Below are 24,667 nucleotides of genomic sequence, written 5' to 3'. Positions count from 1 at the left end.
AAACGGTAAAAAACCAATACACAAAAACAGCATCTTCAAAAGCAATTCCTCGTGCTTTCTTTTAAGTTTGTCTAGTGGTTTCATTCTGCAACGACATCTGCAAACTTGCAAAGGGAACTAAAATCGCAGATGCGCAGGTTATGAGAAATCATAACAGAGCATTAGGTTTGTTTGTAGCCTTAATACGTCTTTAATGGATAAAACTGTGAAAACAATCAACACATACTGTAAGTCTCAGCAGACACACGGCGAGACGTAAGAAAATGACCTATGTGGGTGTTTGGACGAGGTCCTTCCAGTGTGTATTAACATCTATTTTTGAGTACTCTGTTAGTAATAAAGTCGTCCTCACTTTGGCTTCCATGTATCGTGTATGTGTGCGTACCCGTGTATGTGTGCGCTGCTGTCAAGTCAAATTCTTGTGAACATATGGCAAAGTGATACAGGTTTTTCACAAAATACACAAACCCATCTGTCCGTTCGCCGTCAACTGCCAAGTCATTTTACATTTGAGCTTCTTCTGCACAGAAACTAGATCCCGAGGCTCTTTAAAGCCACCGTCCAAATCACAGATCTATAGGGTGCATAGATACCGTATGCTTACAGGCTGTGTGATGCTCCCGAATGTTATCCTTTTAAATGAACACTGCCCTAGACAGAAGAATTCAGAGGCTTAAAGCATAGTGTATAATACTAAGAAATCTCATCCTAATACATTCTGTCCACTGGAATGTAATGTGTAGAATCTGCACTGGAATTGGGCACGCATTATTCAGCGACCGCAAATTGTCTGTTGCTTCCTGAATGAGAATCTTTGATTCACTCATCTCACAGATATGGGAATTTCCCATTTCTACTACAATATCAAATGCTACAAGCACATAACTCTGTGTAAGCCACATAATATAGTAAGGAACAATGCAGCCTCTAGCTAAGGAACATAATGTAAACAGCAACCTCTAGTGGCGGTTGGGAGAACATGACATAATACTAAAGCTGTAAAAGGCAGCAATGGGTCGATGTAATGGCAGCTATAAAAGAGGATGTTTTGAGTCTGATGGTTTCCAGAAGCTAATAGCTGAGCGATTTTCTCAAAAAAGGAAATCCCCATCTGACAATTTCATCCCATAACTTTAGTTATTGTTTTCATAAACGGGGTGGAAAGTGCTTTATGTTCCCTTAGCATCCAGATTTTCGTGTAGTCATTGACAAGGTGTACAGCCGACCTAAAACGAGATGTTGTGTTCGTTACATCTGGGCGGTGTTAAGACATTCACAGGTGGGACAACCAGAACACCCAAACACACACAGAAAACACATGCAACCGCACACAGATTAATCCAATGTAGCCTGAAGAAACATAAGAGACAAATTAGGTCTGTTATTGTTTGTCTTTGCAGAGTGCCTGCGGTAATCCAAGGGGATAACACTCACACAGCAGACTGAAGCGGAACTGACAAGGTGGCGCAGAGGACACATGGTATGTGCGTGTGTGTTCCAGGTCCACCAACAACAGGCTTGTTTTTAAGTCTTTCACATCACACAAAAGGAGCATCAAATATGAAGAATTTATTTGACATATGGATCTACATAAATTAACATGCCAGACAATTGGCAGCAATAAAGATTGATTTAAAAAAAAAAAAAATGAAAGGTGGGGGACAAACAAGTCAAACATTACAATTTAGGACTTTCCACCACAAAGACAGCATGACACTGGTCACGTGAATATGCTTCCAAGTGAATTCCCATGGGGGATGGTGACAGATAAATGGTCCGTAGCATTCTTTTACCCCCTCTCCCATTGCCTGCCATCATTAGGGAGAAAGTCTCCAATTGGACCACGGATACAGAAGAAAAAAAACATTATGTCATCCATAAAATATGCAAAGTAGAGCCATGTTATGATTCTGTGTGTTGTGTGTACAGTGTTTCGTTTCTCAGGGATGAATCTCAATAGTCTCTTCTAACTCCTGGCATTCTTCTTGCAACAACAAAGAAAGAATGAGAGATGAAGATACTTGAAAGCGGGGAGTGTCATAATATCAAACTTGATTCCTTCCTTTTAATGCGAGAGCTACAACTCTCACACTATGTAGAATTTTAGAAGAAGAAAAGGAAAAAGTTAAGATGTTTTGAGCTCGGTTTATTCATCCTTTCAGTCTGTAAGTGAACGTGTTCCTTGAACAACTTCATTACCATTACTCGTCTCCTGCTGGGAGATTTTCTTCGATCCTTTTGATGAACTTCATGCGGATTTCTGTAACGTTGTCTCCTCTCAGAGTGTCCTGGGCAAATCTCACATCCACCGCCATCTGGACCTGAAACCGATTCATGACCACATCAAGAACACCGACACAGAAAAGCCTTCCGCCGTCATTTATTGCAGTTTATATGCATATATTGTGTATATGACTTTACCATCTCCAGAGCTCCTCGGAGAACTCCACACAGCAGGTTGGAGTAAATCAGCGTGTTGTGGTTATCTGGCAGCTCCACAAAATCTACCAATGGGTTATTCTCTAGGATGAGGGAAAATTCATCTCCTGCCGGACTCCAGTTGGTCACACTGGGCGTGATTCCCAGGTACATCTTAAAGGCAACCTAACACATGCCACAATATGGAGAGGAGAGGACACAAAATAAAACAGTGCAGTGCAACTACAATTTTAAATATTTCTTCAGCAACTTTTTAATAATACGATTCAATGTACATTCTAATATATCATATAATTCCTGATCTACAAGATTTCTTGCACTAAAAAAAATGCAGATGCTACAGATTTGCTGATTACTCAAGACTAAAATGATCTAAAGGATAACTCTCTGTCCTCTGAATTAAAGGTTATTTTCCGGTTCAGGATGGACATACTGTTACGTTTATTCACTTTAAGGGTCATCACCTTACTTGTGAAGCAGTTGCAGGATGCCTTTAGTCTATGATACTAGAATACAAACAGTATAATCTGTACACACCTTTCTGGTAACTGTGGTCTGTTGCTCCTGTTTTTCTTCAGCACTTTGCCACATGATGAACGCCAAAGTCGACCATGCTGTTATAAAGCGAGCAAGCGGGCATAACTTCCAGCATAACCACTTCAATCGATTACAATATGATGTGGCACTGGGCAGATTTTGAATTGCTCACCCAGTATTCCAGCGATGAATTAAAAAAATAATATTTTGAAACACAGACAACAGGAAATTCATGAAACTATTTTTGGCAACAGGTTGTGTGATATTGTGAGGCTTCCCTTCACTTCACGACCATGAGCCAGTTATGTGGGCTAGTTTAGGGTTACATCTGTGCTATGACTGACCATTTGAGCAGCAGCAGCAACTGTAGAAAACAGCTGGAGTGCTGAACACGTGAACAAGCCTTTGAGCATCCTGCATCCTTCCAGCTTTCCATACCATGGATAAAGGAAGGTGAAGTATGACATAGTACCATCATAATGAGTTTTAAAATGTTTTCAAGTTTCAGACCATGAATAAAAAGGAGATAATGCAGAAAAGGGATATCACAGCACCATTCCTGAATATGAGATTACATTCCTTCTACATGTAACAATATCAAGACAAAGAGGAATGTGATCTTGGCCTCAAATTCAGGAAAATGCAGAGTAATGCTTTCTGGGAGTTTACTCATCTGCTTGGTCCCAATCATTATGTCTTCCATTCTTCTCTGCTTTCTCTGATCATTTTTGGATGTTATTCTGCTCTGTAATCCGTCTTTTCTGTCCTGCCTCTTTCTCTCTCTTTTCAATCTTGAGAGAAATCCAAAGTCACGCTTTGACTGGTCTGGAACCTTGCAAATAACATGTACCTTAGCAATGACATCAGCTGTTTCCCGGAAATCCTGACACCTGCCGATGGTGGAGCGTGCCAGGAAGTCTTCGATGAGACGCACTCCGATGTTATAACCCCTAAGAAAGACGAGTGGAGAGAAAAAGAGAAAGGAGGATAAGTCATTCTGCCTCTTCTGCATCATTAAGAATTGATGCCAGTAGTAAACCAAGTAAATTGTGGTTCACACACTACAAAATGATGAATATTATGATTGGAAGTCAACACATCCTAACAGCCATCCTGATCCAAACATGGTCTATGTTTGTTCACTTGGTTGGCAACTGGGAGAGTGGGCAGTGCAGACTCACTGCCTTTGAAGGCCTGATAAGACAAGCCTCATCTCACAGAGCTTAATGTTGCTGGACAACCAGAAAAAAAGCAAAGTACATCCAGTCCAAAGTACCTGACGTGTCAACAGATCAGTGTATTTGAATCTTATTGTGTTGGAGCACTGCGTCTATTATGGCATTCCAGAGGCATTTCTGCTCTCTCAAACACACATATCATTTTTCTACTCTCCAAAGCTCTGGGAAATTATGAGTTCTGGGGAACTTCTGATGCAGAGAAATAAAATAAATCTGCAGGAATTAAAATCCCATTACTGTGATCTCTTGGGTTCCAGTTTGTGCCAAAGTATGTTCTGAACAGATAATCTGTGACCATCAAAGGAATGAAAAAAATAGAATAAGAAGAGAAAAGTTCTCAACAGCTTTTTACTTTTTCAGTTTTCTCTTGTTTTGTTAGAGGCAGGTTTTAGATTCACCTAGGATTAGTCAGCTCTTTTTAAGAGCAATATCAAGTTTTCTTTTGTTAACTGAAGTGGCCTGGGTTTGTCCCATAAAAAATATTGCCTCTAATTATAAACTGATTAACATAACTTAGGTTTGAGGACTGAAGAGAGAGCGGGAACATCCTTAAGGAACAAAATTGAGAACATACTTACATCTTGTCCAGTTGTTTATTGACTTCCTCGTCATTCTCATAGTCTTTACAAAGCTGAGTGACCAGAGCCCCATAAGTCAGTGTGAACAGCTCAGAGTTCTGAAAGCAAAACAGCGAAAAAAAATAATGATGTATGTTATGCCCAAAACTGAAGAAATGGCTCTGGGGGAAGCCCTCGACTTTCATTTTAGAAAACCAAGCCGTGTGCATGCTGAACACACTTAGTTAAAGTTATATTGATAGTGACCAGTGACCAATAATTGCTAGTTTTATGCAGTTACAGTAATTACAACTATGTGTTAGTAGAGTCACATATTATGGTGCCAGCTTTGGGGTATGTAACATACTGCTTTCAGATATGTATTGAAATATAATTTGTAGATTATCATGCGAGTTCAAAAGTATGCACAAGTTGCTAGGGAGATTCCTCCTGTCAGCTCCCTAGTTTAATCCAGAGATTAACATCAGCATGATGTGAGAACGCAGCAGGAGAAATTCCAGACAAAAGTCCTGCCTCCTACATTAGATTAATAAACACATTTCCCACTGCATTCGTCATATGTGAGCAGGAAGTCTCAGGTTTTATCTGGGGTTCATGTCTGAATATGACTTCTGGTTTTGGCCTAAGGTTACATTGTGCCCCATTATGGACAGCTCCTGGTGCTGAAATTGCAAGTACTAATAAACTATAAATATAATTTTAACACTACACGCACTCCATATGTGTGATGATTTTCATTACAAAAGTGTGTCCTCACTGCAACTGTACAAATTAGGATCAAAGCCAATTAAACTGTGCTTATCAAAAAATTGGCCCTCATATAAACACACAAATAAACTGTTCATTGGCAGATAAAGTGATGTCATGACATGGGTGGTAATGAATAATTCATGTGGCTTTTCGGCGTTTACTTGAAAAGTGTTTAAAAAAAATAAAAATAAACAAACATGTGGAAACTTCTACAGCATAGTTAGGCTCTCATGTCTGTTATAATTGCCTGTTGTTGCCTGCAATTGTTCAGTTGTTGACAGGTACACATACACAAACAACTACAAAGGACAGATCTCGCCGGTATTGTTGCACAACACATTAAATACGCATTCGGCTGTTCCAAATGTGTTCGTTGTAATTCTAAATTGTTCAAACTGACTCAAACTAACAGCTAATCGTAGGAGAGGCTAGCTACGTTTAGCATGTTGCTAACAAGGCTAGCTAGATTGAGCGAGTGTTAATGCCACAGAAGCTGCCTACCATCTTCTTGCTGTCTGCTGTGCGGTTGGATTGCCTGGACATTGTGGACGGTGTTACGGGCTTTTACAGGTGACGACTCGATATTATTCCTTTTTAATTATTTGATTCTGGCTAACCAGCTAGTTCCGTGATCCCCGGTACAGTCACTCGCTTCCGTCAACGTCAAGTGAGCTAAACTGTTCACTTCCGCTATCGGTGTAAGTTAAAACAATCATTGAGGAAGATTCGTAGGGGTGACGCAAAGCACGAATATAAGGATTATACAGAAAAAAAATTTAGTTTTAGAAATATCGTGCTCTTTGATAGCGTTTTATGTTTGTACTTTACGTGTGTTTATAGTTTTATTTTGAAGGATAAGTCGTTTTATTTCCGAAAAACGTCAGAACATTCTCATTAGCTTGATGTTGTTCTTCAGTCAGCTGCTTCAGTCTTTTTCCGGTGTCTGGACTATTGACAGCTTGTCTCGTCGCCATCTAGCGTCTTGGAGGGAAACATAAGAATACTTTTTGTTATTTTTATTATAAGATCTATTTATCACAATTGACCACAAGTAGACAGTATTTATTATATATTGACAAGGAAATATGTCTTTATAAAGCAGGTTATTGTAGCTTGAACATGTTTATGTATGAGTTTGCTCCAATCTCAGAGAGTGTGTGTGTGAGAGAGAGAGAGCAGGAGGACTCATCAATAAAGTTAACATCATATTTTCACTCTGAACAGTCACGTGGGTTTTTCCTCCACCTCTGCTGGTTGGCTGAGACACAGTCATCCCATCGTGGTGAAACAAACACGCTGTTCTCCACACACACACACACACACACACTGAGGAGGAAGAGTGACAGAGCGCATAGCATCTGCACACACAAACACACACACACACACGCTCTCTCACTCTCTCACACACACACATATTGCCTTCATTTTGTCATCCAGGAGGCTGTTTGACTAAAGCCGGCTCGGCTCGGACAGTGGGCGCTGTGGGGGAGGCGGTGGACCGGTGCAATGATGACGGGCAAATCTGTGAAAGACGTTGACAGATACCAGGCTGTCCTCAACTCTCTGCTGGCGCTGGACGAGAATAAATTTTGCGCGGACTGCGAATCAAAAGGTGGGTCATTCTTGTCCTGTGTCAGTGTGTCTGTGCGCGGAGAACAGCCTGTGTCTGTGTTTGTGTGTGTGTGTGGATCGACTCCTCTTTCTCATTTACTACGCTACAAAATGCGGCGGTGCATTCATCAGTTGTTGGCCAATTACATTGTAGTGTGCTGCAATAAGACAGCATCCTCTCAAGAATGAAGCATGGCTTACTGCTGCTGCTGCTGTTGCTACATCATACCATGCTCCACCAACTGTCTCTGATCAATAGTGAGGATCTAGAGTGGGATTAGATTGATCTAGAAATCAATTTAATATCATAATATAAATATTATTGGGAGACTTTGCAAGACTGTTTAGGTTTGCAGGACCACTGGAATTAACGAAGGTGGACACACAAGTTGACATGGAGAGACACACAAGTTGACTCAGGTTGATGTAGAGATGGACACACAGGTTGACATAGAGATGGACACGTATGTTGACGCAGAGATGGACACAGTTTGACGTAGAGATGGACACATAGTTTGACATAGAGATGGACACATAGTTTGACGTAGAGATGGACACAGGTTGACATAGAGATGGACACAGGTTGACGTTGAGATGGACACATAGGTTGACATAGAGATGGACAAACAGGTTGACACGGAGATGGACACAGGTTGACGTTGAGATGGACACAGGTTGACATAGAGATGGACACAGTTTGACATAGAGATGGACACATAGTTTGACGTAAAGATGGACACATAGTTTGACGTAAAGATGGACACATAGTTTGACGTAGAGATGGACACCGGTTGACATAGAGATGGACACAGGTTGACGGAGATGGACACATAGGTTGACATAGAGATGGACAAACAGGTTGACACAGAGATGGACACATAGGTTGACGTAGAGGCTGACACAGAGATGGACATTCAGGTTGACTCAGAGATGGACACAGGTGACAGAGTTGGACACACGGTTGACACAGAGGCTGACAAAGACATGGACACCCAGGTTGACACAGAGATGGACATGCAAGTTGACAAGGAATGGACACAGAGGCTGACAGAGATGGACACACAGGTTGACATAGAGATGGACACAGAGGTTGACAGAGATGGACACAGAGGTTGACATAGAGAGGGACACAGAGGTTGACAGAGATGGACACAGAGGTTGACATAGAGAGGGACACAGAGGTTGACAGAGATGGACACAGAGGTTGACATAGAGAGGGACACAGAGGTTGACAGAGATGGACACAGAGGTTGACAGAGATGGACACAGAGGTTGACATAGCGATGGACACAGAGGTTGACATAGAGATGGACACATGTTGACATGGAGAGACACGAGTTGACTCAGTGGTTGACATAGCACAGTTGGACACACACTTTGACACAGACATGGACTTTTTGCAGCACTTTTCTACTCTGGATGAGCGCTCAAAGCTGCTTTACTCTACAGTTTTGCCATTCACATATTCATTCACTCACACAGCACATCATTCATACCCATTGAAACACACACACACACACACACACACTGGCATCAGGAGCAACCTGGGGTCAAGTAGCTTTGCCCAAGCATGCAGACTAGCAGAGTTTGGGGAATCGAACCCCCAATTGTTTCGCGTTGAAGACGACTCGCTCTACCACTGAGCTACCACCGCTACAGTCTATATATTCTCCTGTGATGGCACTCAAAGAACATAAATCACTACAAGCTCAAGGCATAATGTGATAATAGCTTATGGAAACATTAGGTATAATAGAATTATAATACAATTAAGAAGCTTTACTGCGTTTAACAGGGAGTGAGCTGTTAGATAAGACACAGACAGGTGGACAGAGATGATTTTGGAGTGTATCTCAGTCCAGTCACACCTTGTAATCTGCATTCTCATTCATGACTAAACAGATATATTTGGAAATAGGGAAGACGATATATCATGTGGGAGATTGAAACAGCTAAGTCATAGTGTGTGAGGTTTAATTCTAGAGGACAGAACTTCCCTACGTTCTTCTTGCATGGCGTCATATCAGATCGAGACAACCTGAAATGACACAAATCCGACAATCTGACAATCACATTTCGTGTCCACGTAGCCCTGGAAATAAATCTGAGTCACTTCAACATTCGGGTTTTTTTCTTTCAGCCTCTCTCTTTATTAGATCACTCTCTCCCTCTCTCTCTCTGTGTGTGTCTGCCTTTGTGTTGACGTCTTTGTTTCTCCGTGTCTGCGTTCCTGTATCTCTTTCACGTCCTTAAGCTGCCAAATGTAGGGGGGGGAAAAAATGATCTGCGATGCTGATGGAGCGTCACTAAATATTTCATACGAGCCAATGAGCAGGTCAAGTAGCTGTTTAGAAAATATGACCGGCTTCTTCTTTTTCTCTCGATCCTGAAACCTTAATACATGACATGATTGTGTTTGCTCTCGTGGGGCATAAAAGTTTAGACATGAACGTAAAAGCTAATCTAAATGAATCACTATTTGGCTGGCGCCATGTTTGGATACCAGCTGTCAAACACACTCATTTATATTACATCAAGGCTATTCAACTTAAGGCCCGGGGGCCAGAACTGGCCCTTCAAGCAATTTGGACCGGCCCGTGGCCCATTAACCCATAAATAATGACGGTATTATTAAAAAGCCAATAAAACCGTAGCTTCACCTATTTCTGGCACTTTGCGACACTTTGCGTTTTTTGGCAAATACTAGTACAGCCGTAATTGTTCCATAATATTTTGCATTATGAGCCAACTGAAGCAGTCCCTGTGTCTTGTTGGTACTGTAACGTTTATTTTTTGCACTAAAAGGCAACCGTAGCAATTGTACCTGAATATTATTGGTACTGTTACTTATATTTCTGCTAAAATAGCCTTTTGTGGCCATCGCACCTTAATGTTGTTTATATTTGTTACCTCTAATTTTGTAAGAGCCATTTGTGACTGTTATACTGTAACTGTAACCTTTTTGCACTAATCGCAAATTGTATTGTACCTGAATGTTGGTGGTTTTGTTACTTAGCTTTTTTTGCACAAAACTAGCAGCTATTTCAATAAATAAGTGCTAAATAATTTATAACATTTTGTATCCGTTTACTGTACATGCAACACAAAATAGTAGTACAGGGTTTGACCGAAAAAAGCTTGGCCCTCTGGAAATTTTAGTAGAATAGCCCTGTATTATATGCTCTATACTTTATCATCTACTTTTCTCTAAATGTGAACATATCTTACATAATTGACTCGTGCACTTTCCCCATTCAGAGTTTCTGCATTCACTCCAACTAAGAAACACATAATAAGATAATCCAGTACAGTGGTTTCATACAGACACGCTCTCATTTCTCACCTTGTTGTAAAAAAAAAAAAAAAAAAAGTGTTGCATAATGTATGAAAGGAGATGCTCTACCTACAACCTTATTAGCACATTTTTCTTGAATGTGTAAGTGTTACGCTTCTGTGCATCTCAGTCACAATCACACACACGCACGTGCACGTGCACGTTTCCATCTCTTAGAGAGTCAGAGCTTGGGCCATATGGTTCCATGATGAGGTTTGCTCTAATCTTGTTTGCTTCTGACAGAGCTTTGCTGCACGTTTACCACCTTCCTCCCTCTGGCTGAGTGAAGAAGAGGAAGTGGTGAGATGTATGGAGTAAATGGACTATTCTTACACCAGCTCGTGATAGAAAGAAAGAAATAATAGAAAAAAAAAACACACACAAAGGCTTTTTTCTGTCTTTCTCTTGTCCTCTGAACCACATGGCTTTCTGCATTATTTGTTGTTGTTTTCCTCTCGCTGCCTCACAGTGACAAACGTCTACTGTAAATTCTCAACACTACCAGACAGTAATGAGCAGATGGGGAGAGAGAGGGTGAGGCAAGTGTATAATGTAGTCAACACTCTCACCTCTGGCTTTAGTCTCAAGGGGCTGTGTGTGTCCATGTGTGTGTGTGTGTACGTGCGCTCGCCTGCATAAAAAGCCTGCCCTCTTTTATTGTCTCCTCTCATTGTACTTGTGTTTACGTACATACTGGGCCTCGGTTGCCCGTGGAGACATCACCTGGCGATGTCATGCCTTATCCCTCCACCGCAGCCCCTCCCCTCACCTCCTCTCTCTCTCCTACCGACCCATAATCTCATCCAATCAGGAGCCAGCGAGGATTTTATTTTGAAACGAGCAGGTAATTGGCTGTTTGGCGTCCGTCGACTTGGCACAGAGTTCAAAGTCACACAATGCCACCCAATGGACTTGTTGATTGAGTACACAGTATATATCACAGTGGACACTGTCTGGGTCGCTGAGGCCCAAATAAACTGATAGGTCAAAAAACACACTGCACATTATTCCTGGAATATTTTTATCATTCCAGATTGATAATAAAGGATCAGGTTGAAATACTGAAGCATTTAAAAGGAGGTCAGTGACCTGTTCAGGGGCACAAGTGTCTACAATAACGTATAAAACATGCAAACTTGTTAGAATAAGACGATAGGTGGAAAAAACACCAGGGACACAAGGTGATAACATGTTATACAGCCCAAAAAAACAGATCACAATACTTTAAAAAGCAGTTATATGAGGGGATTATGGACTCTCTCCTACACCCATGTTTATGATACACTCTTAGAAATAAGGGTTCCAAAACGGTCCTACTACAAGAGTTGAGGTTCTACCTGGAACCATTTGCTTCTGAAAAACCTTTTCCCGAAGAAAGGGTTTTTCAAGGGTTCTTGGTAACACTAATGGTTCCTATAAGAACCATTTTGCTCCAGAGAACCCTTTAAAACCACTTTCCTGAATAAAGGGATTTAAAAGGGTCCTTGGTGGAACCCCCAGCCCTTGTAGATGGACCATTTTGGAACCCTTATTTCTAAGAGCGTAGAATAAAGCAAACTATTAAAGGAAGTAGAGGATGAAGCGATGCACGATACACAGTATCTGTATCGGGTTGAAATCACCGGATCAGATCTCAGATAGATCGTGTAAACGTGTAAAAATATAAATAAAAAGCATTTTAGATGAGTCATGTTGTGGGTTTGTTCTTTCTTGGTTCTATTTGTGACACTTCCTCGTAGTTTAAAAAGCCTAACATGACTGCCTCAGACTGATATCGGTACAAACTCTAGGTTGTACATGAAAAAGTGGTGCCGTGCTGTTCCTAGAAGGAAAGAATGAAAAGAATGTAAACCTACACAGTGATTCAGTGTCCCACTCATGTTTCGATGTATTATCCAGTCAAACTCACTGACTCACCTGCAGGATCACAGTCATGGGTCGTGAGACGCTCACACTGTAACGCGCAGATGGTCGCTGTGTATTAGTAAATTATCGAAACGGGTCCATCTGTTTGGCTCAGACCGAGACTGGGTCACTGCGTGGCCTCTGGGTCTTTGGACTGACGGTGTCATCTCTACAGTAAACTCATGTTTGTGTGGGAATCCACCGAGGGTGACTGAGCCTCTGTGGGATTAAGCAGGTGCACGAGAGAGCGCCGCGTTCATCCTTGTGGGATGTAGGCTAATGAGCTGTATCAAGCAAATGTGTGTGTGTGTAAATCAGTCATATATCAGACAATGATAAGTGTGTTGTGTGATTCTCTTTGGCTTCATGAGAAGAAGTTTATCACATGTGATTTCAAATTAAACAACACTATTACACAATGAATCCTGACTGTTAGGTGGTAGGTTAATCATTCCTTAATGTGACCTATTATAAATTCTAAGCATGTCTTATTCTACAGCCTGAAGGGCACATCTTTGTTTGTCACAGATCTGCACAAATATCACAAAGTAATCATTTTAAATGTGTTTTTGTGAATGAAAATGAGAATAATCCCTCTGATATCGCAATCCCTGTCAAAATAATTGCAATTAGACATTTATCCAAAATCGTTCCGCCTTAATGGCGGCGTATTTTTTATTATTTCAGCATGCAACAGCATTTAGCTGGAATTGCCGACACCACAGGGCTTAAATAGATAAAACAGATTCCAATAATGTCTGTGTCTGACCCCCGGGCAAACACGAGCACGTAAGCCCAAGTCTGCTGCTGCTGCTGCTGCTGCTGCTGCTGCTGCTGCTGCTGCTGCTGCTGCTGCTGCTGCTGCTGCGTGAGTTCACAGTCAAGGGCCCCGGTTATGGATATGAAGTACCAAACATTGATAAGCACTTAAAACTGTGAATAGAACACGGAACAGTCAAAGCATGAGCTGCACAATTTACTTTAATAGCCGAATTACCTCTTCAAGCCAAAATCCAAGATCTGTTGTTCACGTTGCCTTGGTGATTTCACTGCTGTGCTCTCTCCACACACAGATTAGACTCTTAACTGAATAACTAACTACCAGGGCTTACTTTTGCTCCGTGTGTGTGTGTCATTTACATGTTTCTGCTTCTGTTTCTAGTCCTTTAAGGATTTGAGTAAATGAGGTGTCAGATTTGTACCTGTAAGCGCCACGTCTGTCCTCGTAATGACCCTGCGTGCATCACAGCTGGTCGTCAGACGGCTGACGTCCACGGTGCGATGACTCAGTTTTTTCGTGCCGTCTCCTCCCCTGACGGTGATTCATCAATTGCCCCTGCGAACCCTCTACTTTTGGGTGGTCTGACCTAATAAATGAAGACCTTGAATATTTCATTGTTTGCCAGTGATTCGATGTGATCACAAGAAGGAAAAAGCAGAACTCGGCGATGGAGAAATATGCAATGAAACATCAACTCTGCAAGAGGCTGTTTCCCTTTTTAGATGTCTATTCCTCCTACTCTCTTCCTACTAAATCTGTTTAAAGTACCTGAAGTGTGAACTGTTGCTGGACAGATATGCTGGTAGTCACGCTGCATCTTTCTTTGGAAACCAATGAGGCTAGTTTTGTGTGATACATTTGTGCGGATCATTGAATTTAGCTTAAATAGATTTTATTTTTGCTATGTCAGATTGGCACAGCTACCCCCTGTGATCCTCACGTGGAGGACAAAGCGGGCGAAAATGGATGAATGGAAGTCTGACGTGTTTTGTAAAAGAAGTGTCTTAAAACGAGGTTGGCTCGATGAGTACCCTGAGAACGTTGTTTTTATTCCCCAAAAATACTTTAATATGTAAAGTAATGGTAAACTAAACAACAGCAGAGTCAAGGAACCAACGTACTTCTTGATCTGACAATGTCAACTCATTTTGAATCATTTTAAACACAAGATTTTCACCGATTAGACTTAAGAGATATAATTATGTTTCAAACTTTTGTTCTCAGAACCATGAAGAAGTCATGTCCAAGTGTGATTTTGCCTCAGAAGAAGTATTTTTTTATGCCTATAAACTAGTGCTGGACGCGTTAACATGACAGCCGTGGCGGCAACTTTAACGCATGACCCGTTTCCATGACGACTGACCAGAAAAGACTTAAGTGACATCATGTTTACCTGACTCCCGATTGTTAAAATGAGTCAGTGAAGAAACGCTAAACTTTAAAAACTGAGGCACACATACTCAGTACACAGGTGCGCTGGTTATTTGTAGCGCTGCTCTTTTCGTTTAATAAACAGACCGCTCCGGTTCGACTGTAGGCGCGCTTAAGGCGCTAAAGGAGCTAATACAGCTAACAGACCTAATTGGTAAACAGTGCCTGGACTCTGGTGTCGCGGCACGTAAACATGACGTCACGCACGTCTTTTTCCAGGTCAGTCGTCATGGAAACGCATCGTGCGTTAACCTAGTGCCCAGCATCTACTATAAACATTAACCTTATCGAGATACAGATGGAGATGCAGTAACCAAACCTTGATTGTGTAATAGGAACACAAGGGGTCTTAGAATGACTCCGAGTGGGACACCACACAAAAGCACAATTTGGCCTGATTGAAAACTACAGTACACAATGATGTCTATGCTCCATTTTGTTCAATGGATGCAAAATTCAGACTTGACTAAAGTCACCAGGACAACAGTGCAAAACAAAACATAAATTGGTACAATATTCAAACACTATATGCAACAATTGGGCAAACAGAAAGAGAACGGGTGGAGGAAGGAGAATAGGACTGGGTGAGAGAGATATGGCCTCACTGAGGATAAGAGAAGGGAGGCAGCAGTGATGAATGAGACAGATTAGAAATGGCGGCTAGGACTCAGAGCAGCATTAGAATAAAAATGAGGAGGAGAAGCTAATTCTTAGTGTTCAGGGAGTTCAACACAATTGATAATCTATGCTGTCTCTGTGCCACTTCCAATGTTTACAGCAGTTAAGCTGGCTTTGCTGGAGTAATTCCACTATTATTAGGCGGCGTGCTAATGCTCCAGGCAGACGGTCAACATGATGAACAGTGTCCATGTGGTGACACGCTGTTTAATGTTGGCTGGTTTCTTTCTTCCTGTGTACTTTGATTTCCAAGCGTCAAGATGAAAGTCCCATAAATTCAGCTAATGGGAAGCTCGTGAGAAATGACCTGCAGTCCAGTGAGTTCCTGTTAATAATGCATATTGAATAATGGACGATGTTAGCGCGCGTAGTCCGGGATGCAACCAAAGTAAGGGGCGATTATTCCGCTCTGCAGACAGACAGACAGACAGACAGACAGAGTGTTTCCTGCGGCTGGCACAAAGACAAAATGGTTTTTGCATGTTTTTCTCCTCTGAAAGTCAGCTTCCTCTTTCATTTGCATTGAATGTTCTTGCAACACGGGGACTTCAGCTGACAGGGGAGTCAAAGATGCTCTTCCCCCTGGTGGTGGAAAGGACACAGCACATCAGAGTGGACCAGGAGTTAGGCAAGGAGGGAGAGGAGTGTAAGAGAGAGGTACATCAAGATGGGAGAGGAGCTTCTGCATTCTCTTTGAAGCTGACTGTACTCTCTGAAGAGAACGGTTGCATAATTTGAGCAGAAAAAATACCCTGAGAACGTTGTTTTTTTGTTTTTTTTTTATTCCCCCGCTCTCAGAGTTGCCTGTGTCGACAAAGATCCTGACAGATCTGTGGGGTAGAAGGAGGCAGCGCAGAAAGAAGCAAACGCAACTCTGTGTTTCTGCTTTAAACCTAAAAGAGCTGTAGGCTGAACGTGGCACACACACACACACACACACATATAAACAACTGCATCCATCTATAATACATGTGGCAGTAAGACGGACAAAGTGGATGACGACATCACACACACACACACGACAAAATGAGCAATCATCCCTGTACTGTACGTATCCAGGCTTGTGTGCATGTGTCACTTTTACTTATGTAGGCTAACTATCCCATTATGTGTCAGGACGTGAGTGCGTGACCTACATGGGATTAGATGTATTCCCAGCCGAGTCCAAACTCATAATTGAGGTTTCAGACTTGTCTCGCTATAATTGGATCAAAATTAATCTTTTTTTTTTTTTTTTTAACAGTGTTTCAGCCTCTCCACCACGTTCTCTCACCCCTTTCTTTGGTATTTAATCAGCACTCTCCAAAGACGCTGTCCTCTAAACACAGACTCACCTTCAATTTGTCTCTTCTCGTTTCAGCAGGTCCAAGATGGGCATCCTGGAATCTGGGCATTTTCATCTGTATCCGATGTGCTGGGATCCATCGAAACCTGGGCGTTCACATCTCCAAGGTCAAGTCCGTCAACCTGGATGAGTGGACACAGGAGCAGGTCCAGGTCAGTGGTCTCAACACAGACTCACATATCAAAATGTGCAGTCTTGTATAAAGTACCTCAAAGGAATAATTGAGTATCTTACCAGAATATGACTTTGGTAGAATTTTTTTTTAATAATATTACTGAAGTAAAAATCTTAAAGTATATGACATTTACTGTACTTAAGTATCAAAAGTTATTTTCTGATCATGTACTTGAGTTTTAGCAGTAAAAATAAAAGAGTTGTCTTTCAACTAGAAGTTTGTGGGTTCAATTCCTGGCTCTGCTACTGTATACTTGTCCTTGAGCAAGACACTGAACCCCATGTTGCAGCGTGTGAACGGGTGAATGGTTGAAAACTATAACCTAAAGCGGCTCATCAGGACTAGAAAAGCTCTATATCAATACAGACCATTAGCAACTCTTCTTCTTCTGATTTTATTTGGTAGTGACGAGTAAACAAAGATAGTTAGAGGAAATGTAGTGGAGTAAAAGTAAAAGTTCCTAGAAATACACATAACTAAACTAACTAAAATACTTAACTAAATCAAAAATAAGTAAAGTATGTGTACTTTGTTACATTACAACACTGTCAAATGGTAACATTTACGATACACATCATACATATTTAGTTAGGTACTTGTTATCGTAACATGATTTCACTTAAAAGTGTGTAGTTTTTAATAGAAGTAAAGAAAAGAAAACCACACATTCTGAGCATAATTGAGCAGAAAACAAAGCAGCATGTAACTTCAATCCTTGTGTCACATAAATACAGTAGGTGGATTGGACACACATTAGTATGCTGCTCGTCTCATCTCTGTCTCATAAGGCAGAGAAAAATCTGCACTGTGCTTCCCTGGGTGATAATATCCCACAGTCAGTTTCTTTCATTAATTCTTTTCTTTTCATGCACATTCATTTTTTTTTTTTTTTAAATCAGCAGGAGTCCTCCACTTCCTTTTTAAAATCACTGAATATTCAATATGAACCGTGCGTTGAATGTTTCCTCTCTTTCTCTGCTCCGTAATGTAAATTTGATTCGCCCTGTGTGTGTGTGTGTGTGTGTGTGTGTGTGTGTGTGTGTGTGTGTGTGTGTGTGTGTGTGTGTGTGTGTGTGTGTGTGTGTGCAGTGCGTTCAGGAGATGGGAAACGCCAAAGCCAAACGTCTCTACGAGGCTTTCTTACCCGAGTGCTTCCAGCGTCCCGAGACGGACCAGTCGGCGGAGGCCTTCATCAGGGACAAGTACGACAAGAAGAAGTACATGGATAAAGTCATCGACATCCAGATGCTCAGAGTGAGTCTGCGCACGCAAATACACACACACACACATTAATTGTGTTTCAATACGTTGATTAGACAGGAAAAACCCAGTTGGAGAGAGTGAAAAGCAAATTGTTTTCTCTGTTCAGAAAGAAAAGAGCTGTGAGAACATACCCAAGGAGCCCGTTGTGTTTGAGAAGATGAAGTTGGTGAGTGTGTCTCTGTGTGTTCCTCTCTTTGTCCGTAGCTGTGAAGCGCAGGTGTTTGTGGTTGCATTAACGAGGCAGGTCAGTGTGACACAAACTGTCAAAATATCAGACTTCACCCTGTTGGTTTATGGATTATTGTGGCTCCTCGGTCCGTGCAGATGTGTTTTATAAATCCATGTCTGTTTTGTCTGTTGTGACAGAAAAAAGAAATCAGCCCCAAGACAGACTCTCAGACTGTTACAGACCTGCTCGGACTAGGTATTCTGCTTCAAACACACACACACACACACATTCTTGTACTTGCTGCATACTGAGGACCAGCATTTCCACTTTATAAATCAACACACTTACACATATCTACTTCATGATTGACATCTATTAAGAACTACTGCAGTACCATAGAATGTCTGCAGGTGGAGCCCCGGAGCAAAAAGTGTGTGAAACACCAGGGCTGGAAAGCAGGTTTTGGTACCAAATTGAGGACCTCTGTTAAAAACAGAGTATAGCATGTTTACAACCCAAAGAAGTGATTTCAATGAAAACAAAGTGAGGACCGGCCAAAATGTCCTCACTTGGTAAAAATGGCCTCACTTTGTTGGTTAAAAACTATCGCTGGTCCTCAGTATGCCGCAAGTACAAGAACACACACAGCATTCTCAGTGAGGAGACTCATAGACATGAGGCATTCGATTAATCTAACCCTAACATTAACCATCACAACTTAAGAGATATCTGGCAGTTATTCAACCGTTTATCACAGGGTGGTGCTGTGCCAATCTCAGCTGACATAGAGCGAAAGGCGGGGTCACACCCTGGACAGATCGCCAGTCTATCGTTTTTTGAATTCTCCAGATATCACAAACGGTCTCGGAGTTATGATAGGGTTAGAGAAGGCACTCACACACACATACTCTTCACATATAAACATTTCCACACAGGTCTAATTACGATCACTTTATCTCAGCTTGTCTGCATCATAAAATGCCACCTAATATAATATGATATGAAATGATGTGAAAATGGTTTATTCCTGAAACGACTATTATAATGATAATGATAATAATAATAATAATAGCCATGCTATGATCACATTAGACACTCCTGCTCCAAGCCCTGCAGTGTCTAATGGTGGAGGAAGTGTTCCAGACAGTAATGAGAGCTCAGCGGTGCCACCTCTGGCACACTCCGCCCTGGATCTCTTCAGCTCTCTGCCAGCACCTACCTCCATGTCCTCCTCCAAAACCACAGTAAGAGACAGAAGGCACAGACCATGCTATATTTTTATGGAAAGCGACTAAACTAGTGTTTTTTATTTTTTTGTATGATTTACCCTTTTCACTGTGTATGTGCTGCCGTCGTCTATTCTCTCTCTCAAAGCCTGTTTCCAACTCTCTGCCCCAGAGCAGAGTGACTGCCTCTGTGCCTGAAAACCTCAGTCTGTTCTTGGATCCTGCTCCCAAAGCAGAGGAGGGCGCTGTCAAGAAACTGTCCAAGGACTCCATTCTGTCCTTGTATGCATCCGCTCCCTCGGTGCACGCGAGCGGCATGGCGACACACGGTCAGAATTGCATTCATTTCATAAGATTTACTGTCGTTTTTCCTTTAAAGCTGCATTATTCTGTTTGGTAAAGATACAGTAGGCTGTTTTTGGTACAATATACTAAACCTTTTAGTATAATGTAAATCGAGTGATCTGACAGAGACAGAGAAACACTCCTGCACCTCCTCTGGGCTCAGTTTACAGCCTCACAAATAGATCTGTGGCATGATGCGGTTTTTCAGACCAATCAGATCACAGGGCAGTGCAGAGAGTGAGCAGGAGCTCTTATCGGCTGCTCCGCGGCACTTAGAGCCTGGGTAAAATATATGATTGCAATCATTTTTTACACATTTTATTGTGATAATGGGTTTAAAACAAGATGGAGCATCACTACATGAGATACCGTCGAAATATTGACTACATTATGCCTTCTTTGTGAGCTTTTCTTCTTCTTCTTTTTCAGGGTTGTACATGAACCAAATGGGATACCCGACACACCCGTATGGTTCATACCATTCCTTAGCCCAGATGGGTGGAATGGGAGGAGCCATGGCGACGTCACAGATGGCCATGATGGGACAGCAACCGAGTGGCATGATGGGAGTTCAACAGAGCGGCGGCGTTATGGGACAGCAGGGCGCACAGGGTGTGGTGGCGTCACCGTACATGACGGGCATGGCCCAGGGCATGATGGGACAGCAGCAGAGCGGCATGATGGGACAGCAGCAGCAGAGCGGCGTGATGGGACAGCAGCAGCAGAGCGGCGTGATGGGACAGCAGCAGCAGAGCGGCATGATGGGACAGCAGCAGCAGGCTGGAGGCTTGCCCTCGGTACCACATCCGCAGGTTTATGGAGCGCAGCAGGCCCAGCAGCCACAGTGGAACCTCTCTCAGGTGAGTTAGTGACAGATTTAAAGCTGTAGTACGCAACTTTATAACCTTCATTGTTAGATGAGTTCACACAATGTGGATGAAGCCTATGAAGAAGAAACACAGACATGACTCTTTCAGTGTAGCGGCGGTTAGCTGTCGTGTTGCCCGGCGACATTCCTCCGCGCTCCACACAGGAAGTGAAACAGGAAGTAAGATGTCAAGACAGAAGAAGGCAATAGGAAGACTGCTTTTGTAAAAGTGTGACACAGAGAAAAACCCATGAAAATGTTCATGGGTTTGATTCTTAATGATTCTTGGCCCCGCCCGCCCCTGCACTGTCAGTGTATACACACAAACGCTCCCTCTGTCAGGTCTGATAGTATTAGGGCTTAAAAATTCATCAAAAATTTATGGAAATCACAATACAGCCTAGTCAAAATATCATTTTAGATTAATTCTTGTCCTGATCTATACACATCTTATTATTTGCTTCTCACAGACTTGCACAAACATCACACAGTGATACTTTAAAATATGTTTTTCTGAATTAAAATGAGAATAATGATGTAAAAGTGACCATTCCCTCTGATATCGCAATCACAATTCCTGTCAAAATAATCGCAATTAGATATTCAAAATGTCTAATTTCAAAAAGCCCTAGTAGATAGCCTGATTTCAGATGAAGGACGCAGCATATAAATAATAATTTACACAATTTCCTGTTCATGGAATCCAAACAGAGGCAGAATAATGACTTCAACAACAACAAAAAAGTTTAAAAATATGAGATTTTACCTTGAGTAATGTGTGTTTTCTGTCTCTCCGATATCTCAGCACATGGCCGGCATGAATCTCTACAACACCAACGGCACAGTGGGCTTCAGCGGTCAACACATGGGAGGTTCAGCTGCTCCCAGTTCAGTGCACATGTCCACACATATCTGGAAGTGAACTTTATCTGAACCAATAAATGACAAGTGACAAAACAACACGGGGGGGGGGGGCGGCGGGAAGACGAGTCGAAGAAATCCGTGGATTCGACCAATCTCCACAAAGACGTTGTCTCATGTACAGGGAAGCACAGGACGAGCGGGAGACCGGCGTGAAGAAGGACAGTTGGGGTGGGTGGGGGGGAATACCACTGCTACCTCTCTTTCTCTCTCCTCTCTGCTCACGCTTCCTCTTCTCCTTCTTCTTCTCATGTTTTTTGCAGATTTCCATACTTGCCTTCAGAACATGTTTGCTTTGACAAGCCAGAGAACAGGGTTCAGAGGCCACATCTTCCTGTGAGTGAGAGGGTTAGTGTCGGCTTTAAAAATGGATGTCAACCTCCTTAAAAGAGCAGGATTTCATTGTTTCCTTTTTAAATAAATGGGAGTAACTAAGAGTTAGACATGGATAAAAAAAAGCTGTGTCCAAATATTTTAATCACCCGTTTTGAATGCATAAATGCGTGCAATATATCATATACAGTAACTTGCATAGCCTACATGTTTATTTATTAACAGTATACATTTAGGAAAAAGGCTTTAAGTGAGCGTCATCACACGTTCAAACTGCACTATAAGGAAAAACATGCATCCAAAAACGATTATATCCCTTTCTAAACGCTTAAACAACAATATTTTAAATGTAAGAATTTGTCGCTGACATTTGGAAAATCAATAACTTTATGTCAGAAATCCGTCCGCTGGATTTTCTCAGACCAAAGATTAACGCCAACCTTTTTTATTATCGTCGTACAGCGTTCTAAATATCGCTTCACCTTTATTAAGCAGCGATCGGTTTAGCGGTTCCTTTAATGTCATTCTTTCTTCCTGTAATTCACTGTGACACAGTCACTCTGCATGCAACGTTAATCCTGGAAACACTCACACACCTCAAGTCCAGAATCTACCTTGTACAATAGAGGCCTCAATAAAGTCTGAATGTCTGTAAATAAGAGGAATTTAAAAACAAAAACAAAAAAAAACAAGACAAATCTGGAGCAGAGACTATAGGAGGAGACGGTCACGGACGATGAGTCATGTTTCAGACGCTTCCACTGAACTGCATGAGAAGAATGTTTACCCAGCTCTGATTGTACGTACGTACGCCGTATATGAATGTGTCTCCGTATCGCTGTCCTTTTACGCGTCCATCAGGGTCGGACACACACAAAAACAATCTCGACGAATGTGTTTTTCAAGTCAGTTTTTGTCGAGCCGCGTGTGTGTGTGTACTCGTGTGTCTTTTCGGCGTTTCCATGTTTTTATTCTAAATGTCTGAGCAAACTGTGACCGAGGCTAACGTTCGGGGTCATTTTGGCCAAAACCACATTGTGAACCTCAGTGTTTTGAGTTGTCTCTTTTTGTCTGCATGAAGCTACGACTATAAATATCAGTTGTTTCATCGCACTTTGCTGTAAAACCCGTGAAGTGAAGGGCGAGGATTTCGAAAGGAGAGACAGAAATACATTTTTCCTGCTGCCTATAAATCAGAAACTGTTTTTCTACACCGTACAGGTTTGTCCTTTAAACGGCAGCAGCAGCGTCAAACTCTCAATATTATCATGGGAATAAGAATAACTCTGCTGTGGGCAACAAGGCTTCTTTTAACTTCTTTTAACCTTTTTCCGTCCTGTATATTTTAAAGGAATGTATCTTCATTTGTTGTCAATAAAGATATTGTGTACAATCTTCCTTATCACACACCTACCTGTATATTTTTTCCTTTTGATTTTTATGTTCACAAAAGCTGCAGATATGTTTGTCCTGGTGAAAACATGCTGAATAAATATCATTTTTGATGATGTTGTGTTGACTTAAAGTTGTTATAAGCACCGACTTTTCATTATTATGAAGTCAACACTCATAAACATTACATTATAAGTAATTGCAATACTGATGTGTGGTGATTTATCGTGTTTTCTGGAAACAAAATTGGTGTTTTTATAATCACAGTGGAAAAATATTGTCAAATATGTCTCTGATCATGAAATTCATTTTATTTAAAAAATGGCCGAACTATAGAGATTGAGACTATTAACTCCTCAGATAAAGAGAGAGAAATAAGCTCATTTTCATGCTCAATATTCACTCAATTCCTGATTGACCTCACCTAGGACACCGATCTGGCAACCCATGATGGCAACCGTTTGTTTTATTTGGATTGCAGTACCCATTTTAGACACTAATGGCCACAGTTTGACATAAAACGTTATAATAGACATTAGAGAAGCTTCAGTGATTCAAATAAACTTTATTGACTTTGCGTCCAGATGTCAAAGGGCATGCAGATACAGGCTTCTGAATCGGAAAATGTTTTGTTTTTTTTGTTGCTTTTTTCCTCAGTTTGGTTTGGATTTTCTTAGAAAACTACGTGCACCTTTAAGTAGTCAATTCTGCAGCGTACAAACCACAAAAATACCAGTTTTACATTATCAAATACTGCACATAGAAAACATTTACAAAGCACAGGTATAAAATTACAGCTCCCTTTTTCCTACTTCTTCTTTTGCCATAAACTGCAAATCCTCGCCTCTGCTATGCTTTGCCCGGTGAAATGCACTCGTCAGTGGGACGGCGAAGAAAAGACAACGAGTCATCTACCAACACCAGCAAATCTATCTTAACATTTGATTCCAAGGAATCAAACTTCCACGTGTACTTGGAAATATACTGTAATTGTGATCAATTAAATACCAAAACCTTCACATCAAGCCATGATAGTTGTGTAAAGGTTTGTGCTTTGCTGGGCTTGATAAGGAACAGGTTGTCTCGTCAGTGGGGGGGGGGGGGGGGGGAGCTACCGTGGTCTTCATATATCAACTGACAGACACTTTAAAAAAAATTATAATAATAACAACAAAATGGCTACTCAGGAAACTTGTGCTGTTATTACTAACATTGTCACACACGTGTAAGAAGACAAATCTGTGTCCATTTGCGTCCACTGTGATGTCTGTTTAGTTTTGACACCTGCTACACTGGCAAACAGACATGTGAAACTCATGCTTCATTAGAAATTATAATAATCATAAAA

General features: G+C 41.5%; 2 protein-coding genes across 2 annotated transcripts; one reads left to right on the top strand and one right to left on the bottom strand.

Moving 5' to 3' along the window:
* Positions 1 to 1,595: 1,595 nt before the first annotated feature.
* On the bottom strand, positions 1,596 to 6,192 carry trappc3 (trafficking protein particle complex subunit 3). The gene is made up of 5 exons (XM_083899943.1): positions 6,044 to 6,192; positions 4,793 to 4,890; positions 3,827 to 3,926; positions 2,422 to 2,604; positions 1,596 to 2,321 (listed from the first exon to the last, which is right to left on the bottom strand). The coding sequence occupies exons 1-5, from the start codon at positions 6,083 to 6,085 to the stop codon at positions 2,202 to 2,204; spliced, it is 543 nt and encodes a 180-aa protein (XP_083756069.1). The 5' UTR covers positions 6,086 to 6,192; the 3' UTR covers positions 1,596 to 2,201.
* Positions 6,193 to 7,048: 856 nt separating this feature from the next.
* On the top strand, positions 7,049 to 21,595 carry smap2 (small ArfGAP2; the record flags this gene model as incomplete). Its single annotated transcript, XM_083899537.1, has 9 exons — positions 7,049 to 7,154; positions 16,646 to 16,779; positions 17,892 to 18,056; positions 18,172 to 18,231; positions 18,432 to 18,489; positions 19,327 to 19,478; positions 19,609 to 19,789; positions 20,235 to 20,665; positions 21,479 to 21,595. The coding sequence occupies 9 exons, from the start codon at positions 7,049 to 7,051 to the stop codon at positions 21,593 to 21,595; spliced, it is 1,404 nt and encodes a 467-aa protein (XP_083755663.1).
* Positions 21,596 to 24,667: the final 3,072 nt, after the last annotated feature.

The sequence above is a fragment of the Microchirus variegatus genome (assembly GCF_963457635.1).
Source record: "Microchirus variegatus genome assembly, chromosome: 13".
In the NCBI taxonomy this organism is placed as follows: domain Eukaryota; kingdom Metazoa; phylum Chordata; class Actinopteri; order Pleuronectiformes; family Soleidae; genus Microchirus; species Microchirus variegatus.
The sequence above is the reverse complement of the archived record's forward strand: the minus strand, read 5'-3'. Positions and strand labels throughout refer to the sequence as shown.